Source organism: Phyllobates terribilis, unplaced genomic scaffold (genome assembly GCF_046119375.1).
Source record: "Phyllobates terribilis strain yellow unplaced genomic scaffold, ASM4611937v1 Scaffold_2__4_contigs__length_985480577, whole genome shotgun sequence".
Classification (NCBI taxonomy): domain Eukaryota; kingdom Metazoa; phylum Chordata; class Amphibia; order Anura; family Dendrobatidae; genus Phyllobates; species Phyllobates terribilis.
Genome location: NW_027362762.1, coordinates 191,072,356 through 191,094,451, shown reverse-complemented (window position 1 = coordinate 191,094,451; position 22,096 = coordinate 191,072,356). Strand labels below are relative to the sequence as shown.

Genomic DNA, 22,096 nt, shown 5'->3' with positions numbered 1-22,096 from the left:
ACATTTATGAGACGCAGAACAACTGAAAAGATGCTCGAAGAGTGCCTGACGCCATCTGTCAAGCATGGTGGAGGTAATGTGATGGTCTGGGGTTGATTTGGTGCTGGTAAAGTGGGAGATTTGTACAAGGTAAATGGGATTTTGAATAAGGAAGGCTATCACTCCATTTTGCAACACCATGCCATACCCTGTGGACAGCACTTGATTGGAGCCAATTTCATCCTACAACAGGACAATGACCCAAAGCACACCTCCAAATTATGCATGAACTATTTAGGGAAGAAGCAGGCAGTTGGTATTCTATCTGTAATGGAGTGTTCAGCGCTGTCACCAGATCTCAACCCCATTGAGCTGTTGTGGGAGCAGCTTGACCGTATGATGCACAAAAAGTGCCCATCAAGCCAATCCAACTTGTGGGAGGGGCTTCAGGAAGCATGGGGGGAAATTTCTCAAGATTACCTCAGCAAAATAACAGCTAGAATGCCAAAGGTCTGCAATGCTGGAAATGATGCAAAGGGAGCATTCTTTGACGAAAGCAAAGTTTGAAGGAGAAAATTATTCTTTCTAATAAAAATCATTATTTCTAACCTTGTCAATGTCTGAACTATATTTTCTAATCATTTTGCAACTCATTTGATAAATAAAAGTATGAGTTTTCATGGAAAACACAAAATTGTCTGGGTGACCCCAAACTTTTGAACGGTAGTGTATATACTCACCTCCCAGGCACGGTTCCAGCGATGTTGTAACTGCAGTCTTCACAGTTCTGTCTGACGCAGATCTGCCCTAATGGAAATCTGCAGCCTGTCAGCAGCTGATGATAGGTGGTAGCGCTCATGTGACGTAACAATGTTATGTGAGTGTTGGAAGACACAGCGCCAACAATGGCAATCTGTCTGGGAGGTCAGTGTTGGAATTTGTTTTTTTTTTTATACCTGGGACTATGTAGCATTTAAAATTGAGTTGTCACAATTGGAAAACCGCTTTAACTAATTTTGGGGTCTGGTCTGAATTAATTGACAGATCCGGCATGATTTTTACACTAAAAAATAATAAATGGTGATGTAAATAGGCGTTCAAAGTTTGTGACCACCTGATCTTAGAAACTGGTAGATGGACAGTTACTAAAACTAGTTGATTATATTCAATTATTAGGTATATACTACTATTAGGCCTAAAATGTTATATAAATATTGCTAATACTACTCTGTTTTGTTACAGAAAATTTGGCAATACAGCAAATATGTGAAAAGTATGATAACACTGGTATTTAGAGGCCAGAGGGCCCTTTCATAACTGGACTAGAAAGCCAAGAGATTTCTAAATTGGACCTCATGACACACCAAGAAGATTCTGCATTTTGTGCAATTACGTATAGTAGCTTAATCTTACTAACGCTGAAGAAATCAGACCCAACCCAGGATTAGTTTATTATAGTTCTGTATACAGCCATACTGGGCTTTTTTTCTATTTCAATTTTTATTAAATCCTTAAGAAATGTAGCCAATACGGACTCATCAGCACAATCTACTATCTATTCCATGTCCTTTTGTCAGTCATGTGGACTGTGCATCTTGCATGACCCTTATTATTGCAGCTTTTCAATATTGTTTAACCAAGCAAAGGCGTCTATCAACAAACTTGTCCTTAATGTCACATAAAAGAAACCCACCCTCCCATCCTTTGCATGTTTGGAGAAACCATGTGGCAGTTTAGATGCTTCAATCTGCTGCTTATGTTTTATTAGTATTTTTGTTTATATAGCATTGACCTTGTACCCTGGTGGCCTAAAGATGCAGCTGTAACCCCTCCCCCCCCATACATAACAATAAGCTTTAGATAAAGGTTTATGATTGATCTACTGTGCTACAAACGTCACATATTGAAAATATTTACATATTTATACTCAAAGTTTTATATATGTATATATATATGTATATACATATATATATATATATACATGTATATGTATATATTCACATATATATATTTCTATCTAGTTTGCATTATGTGCATACATCTATCCATCTATCTCTATAGATATATATGTATATAGATTTAAATCTATATATATATATTTATATATATTATTACACGGACACACACACATATATATTATATAAAAATATTTATTCATATATTGTAATGTTAGTTTGGTCTATCTATAACCTTTGCACATACACTATGATTGCACTGACTAGCTTCAAAATTTTGAATTTCATATTTTGCTTAAGCTTAATTGTATTAATTACACGTGTATGTATATGTTGCTGCTTCGGTCACTTAGTTCATGAGAAAATGAAACATGGCTCCTTGCATCAGGGTAAATTTTTGTTCAAAATACATTTCTCCTAATGAATGTCTTTGAATAAAAGTATATATGCGCTCATTTATGCCAAACACTATAAATATATATATATATATAAAAAAAATATATATATATATATTTTTTTTTTATATATATAGTTTGCATATATAATATATATATATATATATATATATATATATATATATATATATATATGTAAACTACAATGTTCATCTATCCCTAAAGGAATCATAGTAAGATGGTTTAATCATAATTTCTAGGTTTAAAAACATATTCAGAGCTTCAAAATAATTTATTATATGCAGCAGATACGTTTCTGGTATGGTAATATATATATGTGTGTGTGTGTTTAATATTTACTCTATAGTGTAATTTGATCAATCATTTGTCCCTTGAACAAATATAATTACAAGAATACTATTTGGCAGCAAATATATACCGTAAACCAATTTGTGATAATATACATTTTTTTTTATCTATAGTTGCTAAATATCGGGTCATATTTTCTTACTATTTTGACTGTTTTACTCTCATTTGTAAATATAGTTATTGCAAATTTATTAAGACAAAATATTTTATTATGGCAAAGCTAATTCTCCTAAAATACCAATATACTTAAAATTGCAGCTGTTTAAATGGCCATTAAAGCACAGTTCAGATGGCATTGTCTGAACAATATATATTCATGAAACTTGGTCATCCTTTGACTGACAGATAACAGCTGAGCCATGATTGAGGTCAGTGGAGTCAAATAAAATAAATCATCAATACAATAGTTTTCAGAAGCAGGGGATGTAAGGCGTTGTATTCTGCTGGTGTTTGTATTTCATGAAACTATAACTGTTGTCCGAGACCCATATTCATTACACACATGTCTGTTGTACTATGTGTATATGAAAGTTTGAACCAAATAGGTCAAAAGGCTTGTGTCCAGTTATTATAGTGTATTTGATTCATTCTTCATCAGATAGACAATTCCTTATATGTTGAGAGCCAATCCCATATTTTCATAGTAAGTTATTAGATAAAGATGCAAAAGCGCAATAGGGTTTTATCCAGGTAAATAAGTTATAAAAGAAAGCTAGAACTGCTCATCTGATAGGGTTGTGTGAGACACAATACCTAAAAAAAACTACAATCCAGATGCTTCAGCTTTCATGAAATTGTCAGAATTAAATATCGGTAAAATGGAAATAATTCTGCACTTTGTGGAGTAACGACAATCCAGTAATAAAAGTGAAAGGCAGGTTTATAGTCAATGCGTTTCAGAGTCACGCCGACTCCTTCTTCAGGACACCCATACATAAGCTATTTATGGTTGTCCTGAAGAAGGAGTCGTTGTCCTGAAGAAGGAGTCGGTGTGACTCTGAAACGCGTTGACTATAAACCTGCATTTCACTTTTATTATTGGATTGTCGTGACACCAGAAAGCGCAGGATTACTACCATTTTCCCGACATTTAATTCATAGTAAGTTATGGCATATCACTAGGATATGCCATTACTTAATCATTGAAGGAGAACCAGCTGTACACAGGCAACCCACACCACCATACACTGAAATAAAGCTATGCTGCAATTCCCTGCACAGACTGTAACTTGCCGCACCGCTGGGCAGTAGCAGTCTCAAAATTATTGTATATACTAGAAATATGCCCTAAAATTAAATTGTATTTTTCACCAAAATGCACAATACAATGAATGAATTATTATACAGATCTTATAGACCTAGTGAAGCTTTTGTACATACTTTGAAAATTTATATCAAAATTAGTGTGTAATCCTGACATAAAAATTACATAAAATACTAATTTTAAAATTCAGCAGGGACATTTTCACAAAGGATTATGCAGTGTTCATATATGGCTATATAAGCACAACTGCCTTATCAGTCCTAAGACATCTATGTAATAACGTATGCGGATTGTATTGTGAAATCTGGTGACAGATCAGTTTTAAATGATGGGTATACCACTTTAAACCACCTGGAGCAAAATTTTCAAATGTACATTTGATGATGCAGCAGTTACTAGCAAAATATTTACATCAGAATATATATCTACCTGATAGCTGCAGCTAATCACAGGCTGCAGCGGTCCTGATGCTACATCTGATGCTACATCTCTACTTCCTGTGTAAGTGCAGACCACGGGTCCAGGTGGATGCTGGTAGGTGTGAATCACTTAGTTTGTTATTTTTTTACAGCTCCAAGCCATTGGTAAACTTTTCATTTTGCTCGGACAACCCCTTCAACTGTAAATCTGTCATTGAGCTCCTTCCAATGGCAGAGTTTGTAACTCCTACTCTAAGCTGATTTATTGTCACATTAAAATTCATCTCAAGTTTCATGTGGTTATAACTCTGTATTGGGGACATCACAGACTAGCTCAATGATTGATTTACAGTCAACTTATTCTGCAGTACTGTGATACATAGAGGCTGTAGAAGCCAAATAACTCTACAGCCTCTATGGATTTATAATATTACCCAAATACAAAATTATTTTTTACCCAAAAAAAATCTAACTTGGAGAACCATATTAATAAAGCTGATGCAGTTTGGTCTCTACATTTTATGTAATGTTAAATTATTGAATAATTTCAACCCCTTAGCTTTAGATGCAGGGCTAAAATGTCAAAAAAACCATTAGCATTACACATGCCTCAATCCTATATCTAAATTTACCCCCAAAAATAAAAGCATATCTATCCTTAGTAACTTAGTAAAAATCTGTTAAGGCTATGATCACATCATGTTTTTACTATGCATCAGTTACTCCTTTGGGTATTCTGTCTGAAACCCTGAAAAACGTAATTTAGGTGTATCCACTGGTGGGGCCTTTGACTTTCAAGGGAATCTAAGAATGTAATAAAATGTCCCCCATTATGTAATTCAAATGGCAGCTGGTCCTATTCACGTTTCAGGGCAGGTTGCAGTCTGTAAAAACACAGATCCTATGAATTGTGCTTTAATTGACAGAACAGCAGTGTCATAAACATACCTCCTTGAGCCAAGGAAAAGGGCTGTGACAAGAGAGGAAATAAATCTTCTCAGCTGACTGAGCTCAAATGATTGTGTTTTCCAGCTTCAGTTCTGTGCTCAGTCAGTCAGTCAGTCACATTTATTTCTTCTCCTGTCACAGCCCTTCTCCGGCAGCTCTGGTATGTATGCTTACAATACATATTCTGTCAGTTGAGACACAGGTCTCGGGAGATGTGTTTCTTCAGACTGCTGTTTGTCTTGAGACATGACATGGCTGCCATTTGAATTGCGTGATAGGGCAATTTTAATACATTCTTGGCGAACCCCTTTAATAAAGCTGATGCAGTCACTTTGTATTCTGTCTGACCTCATTTTAGACAGTGTCTGCCTATTTGAGGTTGACACGAAAACGCATTCGACTGTGTTTTTGTGCCCACATCAAAAAGATAGACAGTGCCGAAAATTAGGTCAGACAGAGAGCAAGCTAATTTCATTAAAGCCAATGTCCTCATCGGTGAATATTCCTGAATCTCGTTTTTATGTACCATATATACTCGAGTATAAGCCGACTTATTCAGCACATTTTTTATGCTGAAAAAGCCCCCTCGGCTTATACTCAGGTATATACTTAAATATAATTCTATATAGAGTATATATCAGTGGGGTGGGGGTTGTGGCAACGGAGGAGCGGGCACAGGCAGTAGCCACTGCTGCAGTTAAAACGTGTGCCCGCTGCCAAAAGTAATTAATATTCACCCCTCTTCATACCCATGGGAGTAGAGAGGGGTGAATATTCATTCTCCTCAATAGCGCAGTGTGAATTGCAGCTGCCGCTTCCTGCAGTGCCTCAGCAATCATCTGTGCCCACTATTAGAGAGAATGAATATTCATTTTTCTCCAAAGCAGAAGAGTGAATATTCATTCTCTTTAGTAGCGGGCAAATGTGATCGCAGAGCCACTGCAGGAAGCAGCAGCTGCGACTCACACGGTGCTATTAAGGAGAATGACTGACTATTCTCTCCTCTCCATCCACATAGTCCCGGCGTGGAGAGGAGTGAATATCCCGGCAGCCCACCTTGGCGTCTGAGGGCGCATGGCAGTGATGTCATGCACTGTTCAGATGCTGAGGTGAGATGCTGGCATACAGGATGCAGCGCTGGAGCAGAGGGAAGGAAGGTGAGTAATGGTGTTTATTTTTTTCATGTGTGCAGTGATGGGGGGCCATGCATACCAGGATATTGAGGCCATGCTTACCAGGATTGGGATGAGGGGTGTCATGCATACCAGGAATAGGGATGATGGGGCCATGCATACCAGGATTGGGGATGGTGGGGCCATGCATACCTGGATTGTGGATGAGGGGGCCATGCATACCATGATTGGGATGAGGGGTGCCATGCATACCAGGATTGGGATGAGGGATGCCGTGCATACCAGGATTGGGATGAGGGGTGCCATGCATACCAGGATTGGGATGAGGGGTGCCATGCATACCAGGATTGAGATGAGGGGGGCCTTGAATACCAGAATTGGGATAAGGGCTGCCATACATACCAGGATTGGTATCAGGGGTGCCATGCATACCATGATTGGGATCAGGGGTGCCATGCATACCAGGATATTGGATGAGGGGTGCCATGCATACCAGGATAGGGGATGAGGGGTGCCATGCATACCAGGATTGGGGATGAGGGGGGCCATGCATACCAGGATTGGGATGAGGGGGGGCATGCATACCAGGATTGGGATGAGGGGTGCCATGCATACCAGGATTTGGGATGAGGGGTGCCATGCATTCCATGATTGGGGATGAGGGGGACCATGCATACCAGGATTGGGATGAGGGGTGCCATGCATACTAGGATTGGGATGAGGGGTGCCATGCATACCAGGATTGGGATGAGGGGTGCCATGCATACCACGATTGGGATGAGGGGTGCCATGCATACTAGGATTGAGATGAGGTCTGCCATTCACACCAGGATTGAGATGAGGGAGACCATGCATACCAGGATTGGGATGAGGGCTGCCATGTATACCAGGATTGGGATCAGGGGTGCTATGCATACCAGGATTGGAATGAGGGGTGCCATGCATACCAGGATATGGGATGAGGTGTGACATGCATACCAGAATAGGGAATGAGGGGTGCCATGTATACCAGGATTGGGGAAGAGGGGGGCCATGCATACCAGGATTGGGATGAGGGGGGGCTATGCATACCAGGATTTGGGATGAGGGGTGCCATACATTCCAGGATTGGGGATGAGGGGTGCCATGCATACCAGGATTGAGGATGAGGGGACCATGCATACCAGGATTGGGATGAGGGGGGCAATGCATACCAGGTTTGGGATGAGGGGGGGCATGCATACAAGGATTGGGGATGAGGGGGCCATGCATACCAAGATTGGGGATGAGTGGGTAATGCTTACCAGGGTGAGGAAATTTACCAGTAGATGCTGCATTTCCCACCCTTGGCTTATACTCGAGTTAATACGTTTTCCCAGTTTCTTGTGTTAAAATTAGGGGCCTTGGCTTATATTCGGGTCAGCTTATACTCGAGTATATAAGGCATTTTCTTTATTTTACTCGCTTATATAGGTCCATTAAAGGGGATAGCCATGACTTTAAAAAAAAACTGTCAGTTGACCGCTTTTGCCAGAGATTCAGCTGCTCCCTGTCAATTGAGCAGCAGTTTCTCTTCCAGTTGACAGGGCGGGACTACGGGCGTGATGCTGATTGACAGCCGGCTTCCCCCATTTAGGCAGCCGTATCTGCCGGTATTAGACAGCCGGCTTCCCCCAATTACAGACACCTTCATCTCTGTCAGGATGTCTTTGTAGTTTTTCAGTACATCAAACAGAAGCTCTGATGGAGCCACTGACGTGTGGCAAAAATGTGATGTGAACCTGGACTTAAACAGACAATGTACAGTGGCTTGCGAAAGAAAGTAATCATTCCCCTTGGCTTTTTACCTATTTTGTTAACCTGTGTTTAAATATTTTTGTAATCTGATTTGTATGTGATGCATCAGCACTAAATAGTCTAAGTTGATGAAGTGAAGTGAGAAAAATATAGGCATAAATTAAATTTATGGGATCAAATAACTAAAAATAGGCATGTGCATATGTATTGTATCTTTTGCGATGAAGCCCCTACAAATTTCTGGTGCAAGCAATTACCTTTATAAGTCACATGCTTAGTGAAAGGACATCCACCTGTGTGCAATCTAAGTGTCACATGGTCTGTCAGTATATACACATCTTTTCTGAAAGGCCACAGAGGCTGAAACACCATTAGGCAAGCGGCACCACTAACCAAACAACACAATGAAGACCAAGAAGAGCTCCAAACAAGTCAGGAACAAAGAAATATAAGTCAGGCTTGGGTTATAAAAAATATCCCAATCTCTAATGATCCCCCGGAGCACCATCAAATCCATTATCATCAAATGTAAAGAACATGGTACCGCAACAAACCTTCCAAGTGAGGGATGCTCATCGAATTTTTAAGCTGAACATGGAGTTCAAGTAATAACAAAATTACAAATTCAGTATAGAAATTTCATGACATCAATGTATAATCATACTTACTATATGGATGTGAATAGCTATGAAAAGCTCTATTTTCATATATTTTAAAGCAAAAATATACAAGTTGAATTCATTAATGGTAACACAAAATGTGTAGGTTCATGTATATTTATGTATGTTGTATATTTTGGGGGTCATTGTACTCTGGAACTCAGATGAGACTCGTAAACATGAGGTGGAAACAAGCAGCCAGATGAGTAAATACTGAGTAGTCCTTTAGTATTTGTAACTGAATAACAGCTGAGAAATCCAACTTTAATCATTTCTATCTTTTAGATCATTCAGCAGGTTGTAGCAAGTATATGATTTCATCCCATAAATTCGGTCTGTTTCAATGGTCAACCAACAGAGGCTTGAAATAAATTACAATATGTATTGCTAAAGTAAGGGTTCTTTCAGACTACAATGTTTTTATTTGTTCGCGCAGAAAATGGTCTGAGTTTCATCATTGTATTTAAACTGAGTTTGATCAGAGTGTCAGTTTTTATAATCTTAATTTGGTCAGAATTTCATCAGTTCTTTTAGGATAAAAAAATAATAATAGAGGTTTCTCAACGTTCTCCTATCAGTCTGTGAAGGACGGATAGCACAGAGACAAGCCTCAAAAATTTTGGAACATGGTAATTTGTAGTGATGAGACCAAAATTGAACTTTTTGGCCACAACCATAAACGTTACATTTGGAGAGCGATCAACAAGGCCTATGATAAAAGGAACACCATTCCTACAGTAAAGCACGGAGGTGGATTGCTGCTGTTTTGGGGATGTGTGAGCTACAAAGACACAGGAAACTTGGCAAAAGTTGAAGGAAAGATGAATGCAGCACGTTATCAGCAAATACTGGAGGCAAATTTGCACTCAGCAGCCCGGAAGCTGCGCATGGGACGTACTCGAACATTCCAAAATGACAACGATCCAAAACACAAGGTCAAGTCGACCTGTCATTGGCTACAGCAGAACAAAGTTAAGGTTCTGGAGTGGCCATCTCAGTCTCCTGACTTCAATATCATTGCGCCACTCTGGGGAGATCTCAAGCGCGCAGTTCATGCTAAACAGCCCAGGAATTTACAGGAACTGGAGGCTTTTTGCCAAGAAGAATGGGCAGCTTTACCATCTGAGAAAATAAAGGATCTCATCCACAACTACCACAAAATACTACAAGATGTCATTGATGTTAGAGGGGGGCAATGGTATTAAGAACTGGGGTATGTGAACTTTTTAGCAGGGTCTTTTGGATGTTTTTGGTTGTCATTAAGATTTAAAAAGAAAAAACACAGTAGTTTGACAATAACCATGAGTGGAGAAAAAGTTTTTTTGTTATCAGTCATATTCTCTTAAACAATGCCAAAAGAAAGGAAAAATTCTGCAGGGGTATGTAAACTTTTGAGCACAACTGTATATACAAGTCATACGCAATACACTATACATTATTTTTTAAAAATAAGCACTATGTAAGCAAAATAAAAACTTTCTTAAGGAATTCTTGCAATTTTTGTGAGGCTCCATAATAAAGGAGCAATATCCTGGGCTCGTGGAAAAGTTAGCTAGTCACCCCACAAACTATCTAGAAAACAGGGCTATCCCAAAATGTCCTCTACCATGACCACATGCAGTGATGATGTGTATGGCAGCTGGAACATAGCCTAGATCATAACACCTTCTTTTGAGAGGTATGGAATTTTCTTCACTAATGGTGGAGTAGGAGTTCTCAATGCACTGTAGGAATATCTACCGTCACTTGCAGTAGGGCAGATATCTAGACTGCTAAAGCCTCAATGCCCTCCCAGGAAAATTGGTTTCTCTGAATTGTTCAGGAGGATTATTGGGCTGGGCAACACATGATCTTCATGAAGGTAGATTCAATTTACTCTACGGCCAGCAGATTATGAAGTGTGTCCCACTGCACAGTGGATGTATAAATGTCTGTTCTTCAGTAATTACAATGGTGACAAACCTGTATCCCTTCCAGTGGTTGAACCAACAGTTACTACAAATGGATCGAATGTCCTTGACACCCAGCAAGTCTTTCACCAGCTACTCCATCTGGTTCCAGTGGTCCTTAAACTCCTTCAGCGATAGTTAAAATTTGTGAACCCTTCAAAATTTTCCATATTTCTGTAAATTTTACCTAAAACTACATTAGATTTTCACATAAGTTCCAAAAATAGATAAGGAGAATCAATTCAAACCAAACAAGTGACAAATATTAGACTTTGTCACTTTTTTAATGAGGAAAATGATCCAATATAAAGTCTGTGAGTGACAAAAGTAGGTGAACCTCTGCTTTCAGGATATGATGTGACCCCCTTGTGTAGCTATAAATGCATCTAAATGTTTTCGATAATTATTATTCAGTCCTGCACATCGGTTTGGAGGAGGTTTAGCCTATTCCTGCCTACTAAACAGCCTCAAATTAATATGTTGGTGGGTTTTCACCCATAAACTGCCCGATTCAGGTTCTTCCAAAAACTTTTCAACATTTCTTTGGGTGTAAGGTTAGGACGTTGACTTGGCCATTCCAAAACTTTAACTTTATTCTACTTTAACCATACTTTTGTAGAATGACTTGTGTGCTTTGGATCATTGTCTTGTTTCATGACACAAGTTCCCTTGAGATTCAGCTCATGTTCAGATGTTTTGACATTTTCTTTTCAAATTTGCTTGTATAATTCATAATTCATTATTTCATCAATGATGGCGAAACATCCTAACCCAGATGCAGCAAAACAGGCCCAAACCATGCTACTACCACAACAGTGTTTCACAAATGGTATGACATTTTTATGCTGTAATGTAGTGTTTTGTTTTTGTTTCTCCAAATATAATGCTTCTTATTTAAACCAAACAGATCTATTTTGGTGTTATCCATCTACAAAACATTGTTCCTATGGCCTTCGGGCTTTTTCAGGTAATCTTTAACAAACTACAGCAATGTTCTATATTGGCGCTTTCCCCTTTCAATCCTGCCATGCAAACCAGTGTTGTTCAATTTTCTTCTTATTGTGGACTCTTGAACCTTTATATTAGCTAATGAGAGAGGCCTTTAGTTGCTTAGAGGTTACCTTGGGTTCTTTTGTGACCTCACAGACTATTATATGCCTTTCACTTGTTGTGATCTTTGTTGGTAAACCAATCTTATCGTAATAAGGGTCTTGTCCATTTGTTCACAATCTCTCTGTCTGTAGATTGGTTCAGTCCAAACTCTTTAGTTTTAGAACCTTTTCCAGAGCATCAACTCCTCTTTTGAGGTTCTCACAAATCTCCTTTATTCATGCCATGATACACTTCCACAAATATGTGTTGTCAAGATCAGACTTTGGTAGATCCTGGTTCTTAATTAAAATAGGTCACCCACTCATACCTGATTGTTAACCTATTCATTGAAAACACTGAACTCTAATTTCACATTCAAATTATCTGCCAATCCTATAGGTTCACAAACTTTTTTTTACCACTCACAGACACGATATTGGATCTTTTTTCTCATTTAAAAAAACGACAAAGTCTAATATTTTTCTCATTTATTTATTTTATCTACTTTTAGGACTTGTGGGAAAATCTAATGTTGTTTTAACTCAAATTTATGCAGAAATATGTGCAATTTTGAAAGGTTCATAAACTTTCAAGCACCACTTTAGATCACAGCTTTCACTTGAACTTGTCAGATTTCACCCTTGCTTCACTGCTGCTGAGGCTGTCCAGTTTCAGGCCACATTCTAGCCATCTGTTCAGCATCATTTCACCCAAGGTCTCCAGTGTCACCCCATGCCATATGTTGTTCTACTGTGGGCAACTCCATTGCCTTTTTATAAATAGTGGGAACATCATGCTTGCAGCTGCAAAAGGAGGTAACACCACAAGGTGTAAGGCAATGGGAAGGGGCATAAGAAGCCCAAACCAGAGTGAATGATATTCAAGATTATGACGAAAGTTGCCAAGGCATAACATACCAGGGGTGTAAGTAATGCAAATGGGGTGTCGACTTTAAAGGGAATCTGTCACCAGGTTTTTGCCACCTAATCTAAGAGTAGCATAATGTAGGGACAGAGACCTGGATTGCAGTGATGTGTCCACTTACTGGGCTCCTTAGTATAGCTTGATAAAATCACTGTTTTATCAGCAGAAGATTCTTATTAGAGGACTAGTAAACATGCTCCCAGGTAGTCAAGCATATTCAGGAGCTCTGAATAACCATGCCCCCACCAATGATTGTCAGCTTTCTAAGTACACTGTACATGGACAGAAAGCTGCTAATCAGTGGTGTGGATGGAGTTATAAAGAGCTCAGCATTCAGAGAACTGCTAGATCTCCAACAGATAACACAGTGATTGTATCAAAATGATAGCAAGCAGCCCAGTAAGTGACACATCAGTGGAATAAGGATCTCAGCCTCTGCATTATGCTGCTCTCAAATAACATAGCAGAGACCTGATGACATATTCGCTTTAGGGCTACATATGTCATGCGACAGCAATTCTCTAACAAGTTGCGCGTCTAACTTAGAGCTCAGATTTTGCTGTCAATAAAACAGCTAAGTGGCAGGTAAGTCTCACATAAGTCCCATGTTTTGTTTGCAACTTGCACTGAACAGTATGGCAAGTGTGTCGCTTGTGACCTGTGATTAACGACAGAAAATCCAACACACTTGGAAACATTTGCGACTCAGTGCCGCAGTTGCAGTATGTCACAAGTCGCAACATGACATAATAAGAAATCATTACATCCAATGATGCAATATGTTACTGTGATTTCAGTGTCAAGCGAGACATGTCGCCGTGTAGCCCTGGCCTTACCCTAGCACTGAATGCACACAACATAATAAAGTTGTTGCATTTTACTCCTGCGTGCTCTTGTGTATTTTGAAGCTGGTCTTAGTAAATTCTTCCCCTAAGGCCACGGCCCCACTATCAGTATTCGGACAGTATTTTTTCTCATGAGTGGGAGCCAAAACCAGGTGGGGAACAGTCAGAGAAAAGGTATAATAAAAAACAAGTCACCAATTCCGCATTTATCACCCACTCCTTAGAAAAAATACTGACCGAATACTGACCAAATACTAATAGTGAGGTTGTGTCCTTACACAATTTCTTTCTCTACCCTTTTTATGGCTCATATATGAATGCTCCATTTCCTCTTTTGGCCATTAATAGAATATGAGGATCTGAATATACAGGTGCTTCTCACAAAATTAGAATATCATCAAAAAGTTAATTTATTTCAGTTCTTCATTACAAAAAGTGAAACTTGTATATTATATAGAGTCATTACAAACAGAGTGATCTATTTCAAGTGTTTATTTATTTTTTAAAATCCGAAATGTTGGCCTACTGAAATGTATGTTCAGTAAATGCACTCAATACTTGGTGGGGACTTCTTTTGCATCAATTACTGCATCAATGCGGCGTGGCATGGAGGCGATCAGCCTGTGGCACTGCTGAGGTGTTATGGAAGCCCAGGTTGCTTTGATATCAGCCTTCAGCTCGTCTGCATTGTTGGGTCTGGTGTCTCTCATCTTCCTCTTGACAATACCCCATAGGTTCTCTATGGGGTTAAGGTCAGGCGAGTTTGCTGCCAATCAAGCACAGTGATATTGTTGTTTTTAAACCAGATATTGGTAGTTTTGGCAGTGTGGACAGGTGCCAAGTCCTGCTGGAGAATGAAATTTTCATCTCCAAAAAGCTTGTCAGCAGAGGGAAGCATGAAGTGCTCTAAAATTTCCTGGTAGACGGCTGCGCTGACTTTGGTCTGGATAAACACAGTGGACCTACACCAGCAGATGACATGGCTCCCCAAACCATCACTGATTGTGGAAACTTCACACTAGACCTCAAGCAGCTTGGATTGTGGCCTCTCCACTCTTCCTCCAGACTCTGGGACCTTGATTTCCAAATGAAATGCAAAATTTACTTTCATTTGAAAACAACACCTTGGACACTGAGCAACAGTCCAGGTCTTTTTCTCCTTGGCCCAGGTAAGACGCTTCTGGCGTTGTCTATTGGTCATGAGTGGCTTGACACAAGGAATGCGACACTAGTAGCCCATGTCCTGGATACGTCTGTGTGTTGTGGCTCTTGAAGCAATGACTCCAGCAGCAGTCTATTCCTTGTGAATCTCCCCCAAATGTTTGAATGTTTTTTTCTTAACAATCCTTTTAAGGCTGCAGTTATCTCGGTTGCTTGTGCACCTTTTTCTACCACACTTTTTCCTTACACTCAACTTTCCATTAATATGCTTGGATACAGCACTCTGGTAACAGCCAGCTTCTTTAGCAATGACCTTTTGTGGCTCAATGACTGCCTTCTGGACGTCTGTCAAGTCAGCAGTCTTCCCCATGATTATGGAGCCTACTGAAACAGAATAAGGGACCTTTTTAAATGCGTAGGAAGCCTCTGCAGGTGTTTTTTGTTAATTATTCTAATTTACTGAGATAATGACTTTTGTGTTTTCATTGGCTGTAATCCATAATCATCAACATTAAGGCTGTGTGCCCACGATGCGTTTTTTAAGCGTTTCCGCAGCGGCAAACATGCTGCAGAAACGCTTAAAAAACGCATGGTAGAAGGCCTGCCATGTTCCCCAATGATAATCCTCATGTGCTCTGCACATGCTGCGAAAATTTCCGCTGCGGATTATCATTGCGGAAAAAAACGCAGCACTACCAATTATTTTGCGGAAGTGCTGCGTTGTCGCCGCCATTGACTTGCATTAGACCGCATGGATTACGCATCACTGCATAAGTAGATGCGCATTCCATGCGTTCTAATGTGCGGATGGTACCCAGGTCTAGAGAAGAGGAGACTCTCCTCCGGACCTGGGTACCATTGAAAACTGTAAAAAAAAGAATAAAATAAAAAATAAATATATACTTACCTTCTGGCGGCCCGCGGTGCGCTCCTCTTTTGCTTGGCAGCAGCTCGCGATGGAATGAAGGACCTGCGCTGACGTCATAGTCATGTGACGGGTCACGCGACGCTGACGTCGGCAGGTCCTTCAGTCTACCGCTGCCGGCAGCCAGGACAGTGAAGCAAGACAGCACGGGCCATCAGAAGGTAAGTATATATTTATTTTTTTACATTCTCTCGGTCACACTATATAAATCCATGCCGTTTGCATGGATTTATATAGTGTGACCAAGTTGACAAGCACTTTCCAAGTGATGCTAAAATCGCTTGGAAAGCGCTTGTCAACCCGCATGCGGAAATGCAAGTGAAGAACACTTCACTTCCGCTTGTCCCTGGCAGGAAAACGCATATACAATCCGCATGTGCAATCCGCATGTACAATCCGCATTTTTTTCAGATGCAGAAACGCTCAGGAAAAAATCCTGAGCATTTCTGTATCGTGGGCACATAGCCTAACAGAAATAAACACTTGAAATAGATCACTCTGTTTCACTTTTTTAGCTAAAGAACTGAAATAAATTAACTTTTTGATGATACTCTGATTTTGTGAGAAGCACCTGTATACTCACTTGTGACAGTCTGCAGAGCACGGGTGGTTTAAACTTTTGCTTGGTTTGAGGTTTCCAGAGAAAGAACTAAAGTTAATTACCTATAGGATTCCTACGTTTTTGAAGCATTACACGTCAACATAAGTATTCCCAGGGGCGGATATATCATTGGTGCAACCTGTGTGGCTGCACAGGGGTCCAAGAGGTAAGAGGACCCATTTCTACCTCCAAAGCATGTAGATGTATCATGTGTGCATTATTTATTTATTTTACTCAATTATATAGCTCCACTAATTCCATAGCGCTTTACAGACATTATTGGTACTGTCCTCACTGGGTTCACAATCTAGATATTATGATGAGCTATTAGACTGCAAAGGACTTATATACTGTTTTTGCACAGGGACCCTCTTCTGTCTGTGTCCAAAAGTGTGTATTCCCCTATATGAAGTACCATGTACCAAGGAGTCCACTTAAATATCATGGCAGCAGAAACCTGAAGTTTGAGAGTGCCAACCTCAGTGGTCATGTAGGATTATCTATAGGGCATATCGCTTAGGGAAAGATAGCATTACTGTGTCCCTTGTCTATCCCTACCCCCCTTTACTTTTCCCTTAATATTTGGCTGAGTTATTCATACCTGTCGTTACCATTTGGGCCAATAAGTACTTTATTAGATTGGTATTTTTGCAGTTTTTCTTACTTTTAATGATTACTAATAAAGTTTATCTTTTATATGGGGGGTGGGTTATATATGTTAGAAAGTTTTGCATATCCTCCGGATCTATTGATTTTTCTGTTAACCAAACTCATACTTCTAATATATCTAGTGATTGGCGTACAGAAAACCAGGGATAGTAAATTACTGCTGGAGGCACCTATGTCAGAAGGCTACTGATGATGATGATGCCTCTCTGCCCACATTGCCTATATTCTGCACATGGCAGGATGGTACAGGTTCTAGGTGCCAGGGGTAGTAATAAAGGGGGAGTGTGCCCTGCCCCAAAGGTGGAGAAGGAGGGAGCTCAGGAGTAATACAATAAGAAGGCTTTGTGTCTTTAAGATGTGTCACAGCCCCCTTCCCTGTACCAAGTCACAGGCGCTGAATCCAGAGTAGTCACTTTGCTCCTGTTCTCTTCCTCTCTTCTCTCTCTCTCCCTGTGTTTTACTTTGTTGACAGCCCTGCTAGGGGCCTTTTGTTACCTCTCCAGCCAATGAAAGCATTTTACGACAGAGAACAGTTGGGATATAAAAAGAAGGAGTCCCTGTGCCTAGTACATGATCTGTGGTTGCCTACCCCTCCCCTATAAAGACCTGCACAAGGCAGCTGTCCTCTCTGCACCAGCAGCAGCAGTCTCAGCCTGGGCTCTCAGCTATGCTGTCTCAGCGCTACCCTCTCTTCTTCTGCATGCTGGTCCTGTCCCTGGAGTTTTCCAAAAGTGGAGGAGAGTCTATGATGGCAAAAGGAGCCCTGCAGGTGGAGACCTCCCTGGGAGAAAGTGAGGAGCAGGACTGCCCTGTGTGTATGTGGAGGAAACACAGCAAGGAGATGAGGCTGGAGAGCATCAAGTCCCAGATCCTCAGCAAACTCCGACTAAAGGAAGCCCCCAACATCACCCGGGAGGTGGTGAACCAGCTGCTGCCCAAGGCGCCCCCTCTGCAGCAGATCCTGGACCAGCACGAGTTTCAGGGAGACTCCTTCCAGCATAATGCTTTCGTGGAAGAGGATGAGTATCATGCCACCACGGAGACTGTCATCAGCATGGCACAAGAAAGTAAGTGCACCCCTCCTTTATATGCCGCTGCTCTGTATTGCATCAATCACTATTGCTATAGCGCAGGATTACTGCTTGTCATGGCACTTACACGTGCTTTGTACCCACGTGTGACAGCTCACCCATTGATCATCAGTGCAGGCAATGGAAGGCAGGAACTGCTTGCAATTCACTTGGGCATAATAGGGGTTAAATGGCAATTTCATGCTATCACCTGTCTGTATGGAAGGTTTGATGTCTAATGATGCCCTGAGCTTGTATATTCATTAACTGCTTTCATTGACACCATTTATTCTTCTTCACTGGTGCCAGTCCCACAGTGGGTGAGTTATCCAGCATACATGGTAATGCAATAATCTCCTGTGTAGTCTACACTATAGAATAGTTATTGGGAAATACCCAAAAACTGCTGGTCTTGTAGTTTTTTAATCAAGGGAAGAACCTTAGGGCCATGTTCACACATTCAGTATTTGGTCAATATTTTACATCAGTATTTGTAAGCCAAAACCAGGAGTGGGTGATAAATACAGAAGTTATAATACTTTTCCTCTGATTGCTCCACTCCTGATTTTGGCTTACAAATACTGATGTAAAATATTGACCAAATACTGAATGTAGCTTTATAAGTTCAGCTGCACTTTTATGGGTGAGTCTACACGTACTCAGATGATTAAGTGACTACAACATTTTAGGATTTTGACTGCATCTTTTAATAATCGCTGTTTGTCAATATTTATATTATGTTGATGGTAACCACTGCCATAGTAATCAACTGACATATAAGTGTGTCATAAGACAAGCCCTATCGTCACAGTCATTAGCATAGAAATGAAGGACCTCCAAAAGTCAGACTCCCATGTAAAGGAACCAAGTGCATAGTATCTGCAGGGTAATACTTCTATAGTCATATGCAGTCATCATAATTCATATCTTCTTAGAACTGTTGTGTGTGAAACCATTTGTAGGGAGATAATTGTTTTGTGTTCTAAATGTGTATAAATAAATACAAATCTCAGAATAATGAGAATCATGATAATTATCATAAAGCCAATCTCAGGCCAAACTGACAATATGTCACATTTAGAAAGTAGAATTGTATCAGATGTGTATCAAAAGTAATTTTCTAATTAGATCAAGTCCTAGAGAGATATTAGCCAAGTTGTGGTATCTGTATAATCCATTATTTCTTTAATTTTATTTGTTGTACATTTAGTTTTGTTTATTGCGAAAACTAAAGGAGAATAGAGAGAATTCCAACTTTTACCTGTAAAGACATAAATGGCTCCGCAGTTCCAGTTTATCTCTTAGAGTCAGGTTACTTAGTGTGTCACTTACTGTTACTGTGCTTTTCATTAGTATTGCACTTCCCTGGGTGTTTTGGACAATATTTAGGAAAGCTCCACGGCTAACAGTCAATGCCTGATGAGGAATATAACAGTGTGATATGAGTAAAGGGGTCTCCTCACCTGATCGGTCCTCCAGACTGACAGAGGACTGACATGCCCACAGACATTTACCTGAATACATGTGTTCAACAAGTGATATGGTTTGTGCCTTCTGACAGAACAAGTTTATTCAAGCAGCTGGATTCACTCAACCACTAATGTTCCTTGTCTGTAGCTGGATACTGCTGTGTCATGCTTTACAGCCTATGTAGAGAATTTGCTTTTTGTTAATACCATGTCTATATATCTAATTATCTATCTATTATCTATCTATCTATCTATCTATCTATCTATCTATCTCATTATCTATCTATCTATCTATCTAAGTCATTATCTATCTATCTCATCTATCTATCTATCTCATTATTTATCTATCTCATTATCTATCTATCTATCTATCTCATTATCTATCTATCTATCTATCTATCTATCTCATTATCTATCTATCTCATTATTTATCTATCTCATTATCTATCTATCTATCTATCTATCTATCTATCTATCTATCATCTATCTTTGTGTCTACCTTTCTATCTGCACATATATGCAGTTACATAAAGATGTGCATTTGATTTTCTTTCTTGTTCTCTCTCTCTTCTTAACAGATTCTATTTCTTTTCCAACATCTTTTCTTTTCCATACTTTTCCCTGGTTATCCCTTCTGCTAATTCATTGCTGTTATCCCCTTTTATTTTCTCTCTGGTTTTGCGTTCTCCATGGCTCATTCTCTCTGGTCTTTTGTTATCCTCAGGTCACTTCTGTTGGTTTTTCCTTTTTAACATGTGCAGTAATAACAAAGCCTGGCTGTGGTTACCCCCATGGGGTCCTTGTGTTGTCCTTTTCTTTGGTTTTGGGAGGAGATGGACAGATCCATTTGGCAGTGTTAAAGGAATGCGACTGGAAGCATTTCTAATCCTCTATGTCTATTCCAACTCATGCTAAAACCTAAACCAGTATAATGTCTCTAAATCTACTTCTTCTTTGTTCATGTTTGCTCAAGTTATATAATGGGGGCCAGAGAGTCATAATACCTGTGTTGTCATGTAGAACCTTATATTGTGAATTCAATTCCAATTTATCTGCCAACCTCTTTGTCACCCATCATTTAATTTGCAAGTGCTACCATGTTTTCTAATCCCGTACAATACCTATAAAATAATATACGTTTGAGGCTAGTGATTGGCTGCAGCGTTCATTGGGTAATCAGGAACGTCATCACTACAGCACAGAGATCATCAGTGGAGCAGCAGGAATTGAAACATAAGGAAAATAAATACATTTTCTACTCTGTTGTGCAATTTTCTTGCATTTTTACTATAATATCATATACATGTTTTATTAAAAATGTGGATTCATGTAAAATGGTAGAATATAATTATTTGAAACCCAATGTCTATGTAGATTTATGTCCATTGTAAAGTGTAATTATGTATCAGACTGCTGTTTCTATTAAACTATGGTAGAATCCATAGCTATTATCAAAGACTGTGATCAAAATAAAATACTAAAAATAGGAGTCAATGACATCAAATAAAATGTTTCATAACATTCAAACCACCTGCTTACTATTGTGTTGGTCCCCAATTAGAGAATACCATTGCCTTGAAGAAGTGTCCTTGGTCTACAACAATGTTTAGGTAGGAGGTACGTGTCAAAGGAAAATTAACATGAAGGGCAGGACCAAAGGTTTCCAAGTAGGGCATCACACTGCGCCATCTCTGTCCCTGGTGGGTGACGCACAAGCATTCAGTTGTTCACATGTTATAAAAGAAAATGAGATTCATCAGACCAAGCCACCTTTTTCTTTTCAGTTCTGATGCTCACAAGCCTGATATAGGAGCTTTTTGATGGTGGTCAGCATGGGCAATCTAATTGGTCATGGTCAATCTAACTGGCCTACACCAAACTGATATATTGTGTTTTCTCAAATCTTTCTAAAATAGCCAAGCATTGACTTTTTCAGCAATTTCTACTACAGGAGACCTTCTTTAAGATCAGACCAGAAAGGCGAGCCTTCTCACCGTATGTGCATCAATAAGCCATTACGATTTTGTCAGTTTACCAGTTGTCTGTCCCCGGACCACTTTTTGGAGGCACTAACCATTACTTACTAGGAACATCCCACAAGACCTGCCGTTTTGGAAAAACTTTGACACAGTTGTGTTGTCATCACAATTTGGCCCATGTCAAAGTCGCTCAGATCCTTACACTTGACCATTTTCCTTGCTTCTAAGACATTAACTTCAAGAACTGACTGTTCACTTGCTACTTAAAATATCACACTACATTGACAAGTGCCATTGAAACTATTTACAATGTCTGCAACAAAGGTCATGCCTTGAGTCTTATGTTCAAAGGGCAATGCCACACCAATACTTAGGCCATGTTTCTGTGTTCAGGATTCTGCTCTTAAATTATTCTGAAGACAGAATCAGAATCAGACCAGTGCCATGTAACCTAAACCTAAAAAGTGTATATAACAGCATGAACAACGTTACATTATCGTATGGAAATATGTTAA

At 39.6% G+C, this 22,096-nt stretch overlaps 1 protein-coding gene across 1 annotated transcript in view; it reads left to right on the top strand.

Annotated features, from left to right (window-relative positions):
• The first annotated feature begins 17,431 nt into the window (after positions 1-17,431).
• The window catches only part of GDF11 (growth differentiation factor 11), a 394,104-nt gene continuing 389,439 nt past the window's right edge, over positions 17,432-22,096 (top strand). Inside the window, exon 1 of the mRNA XM_073663697.1 lies at positions 17,432-18,130. Within this exon, the coding sequence (XP_073519798.1) occupies positions 17,731-18,130 (400 nt within the window). The 5' untranslated portion in view covers positions 17,432-17,730. The remainder of the gene's footprint in view (positions 18,131-22,096) is intronic.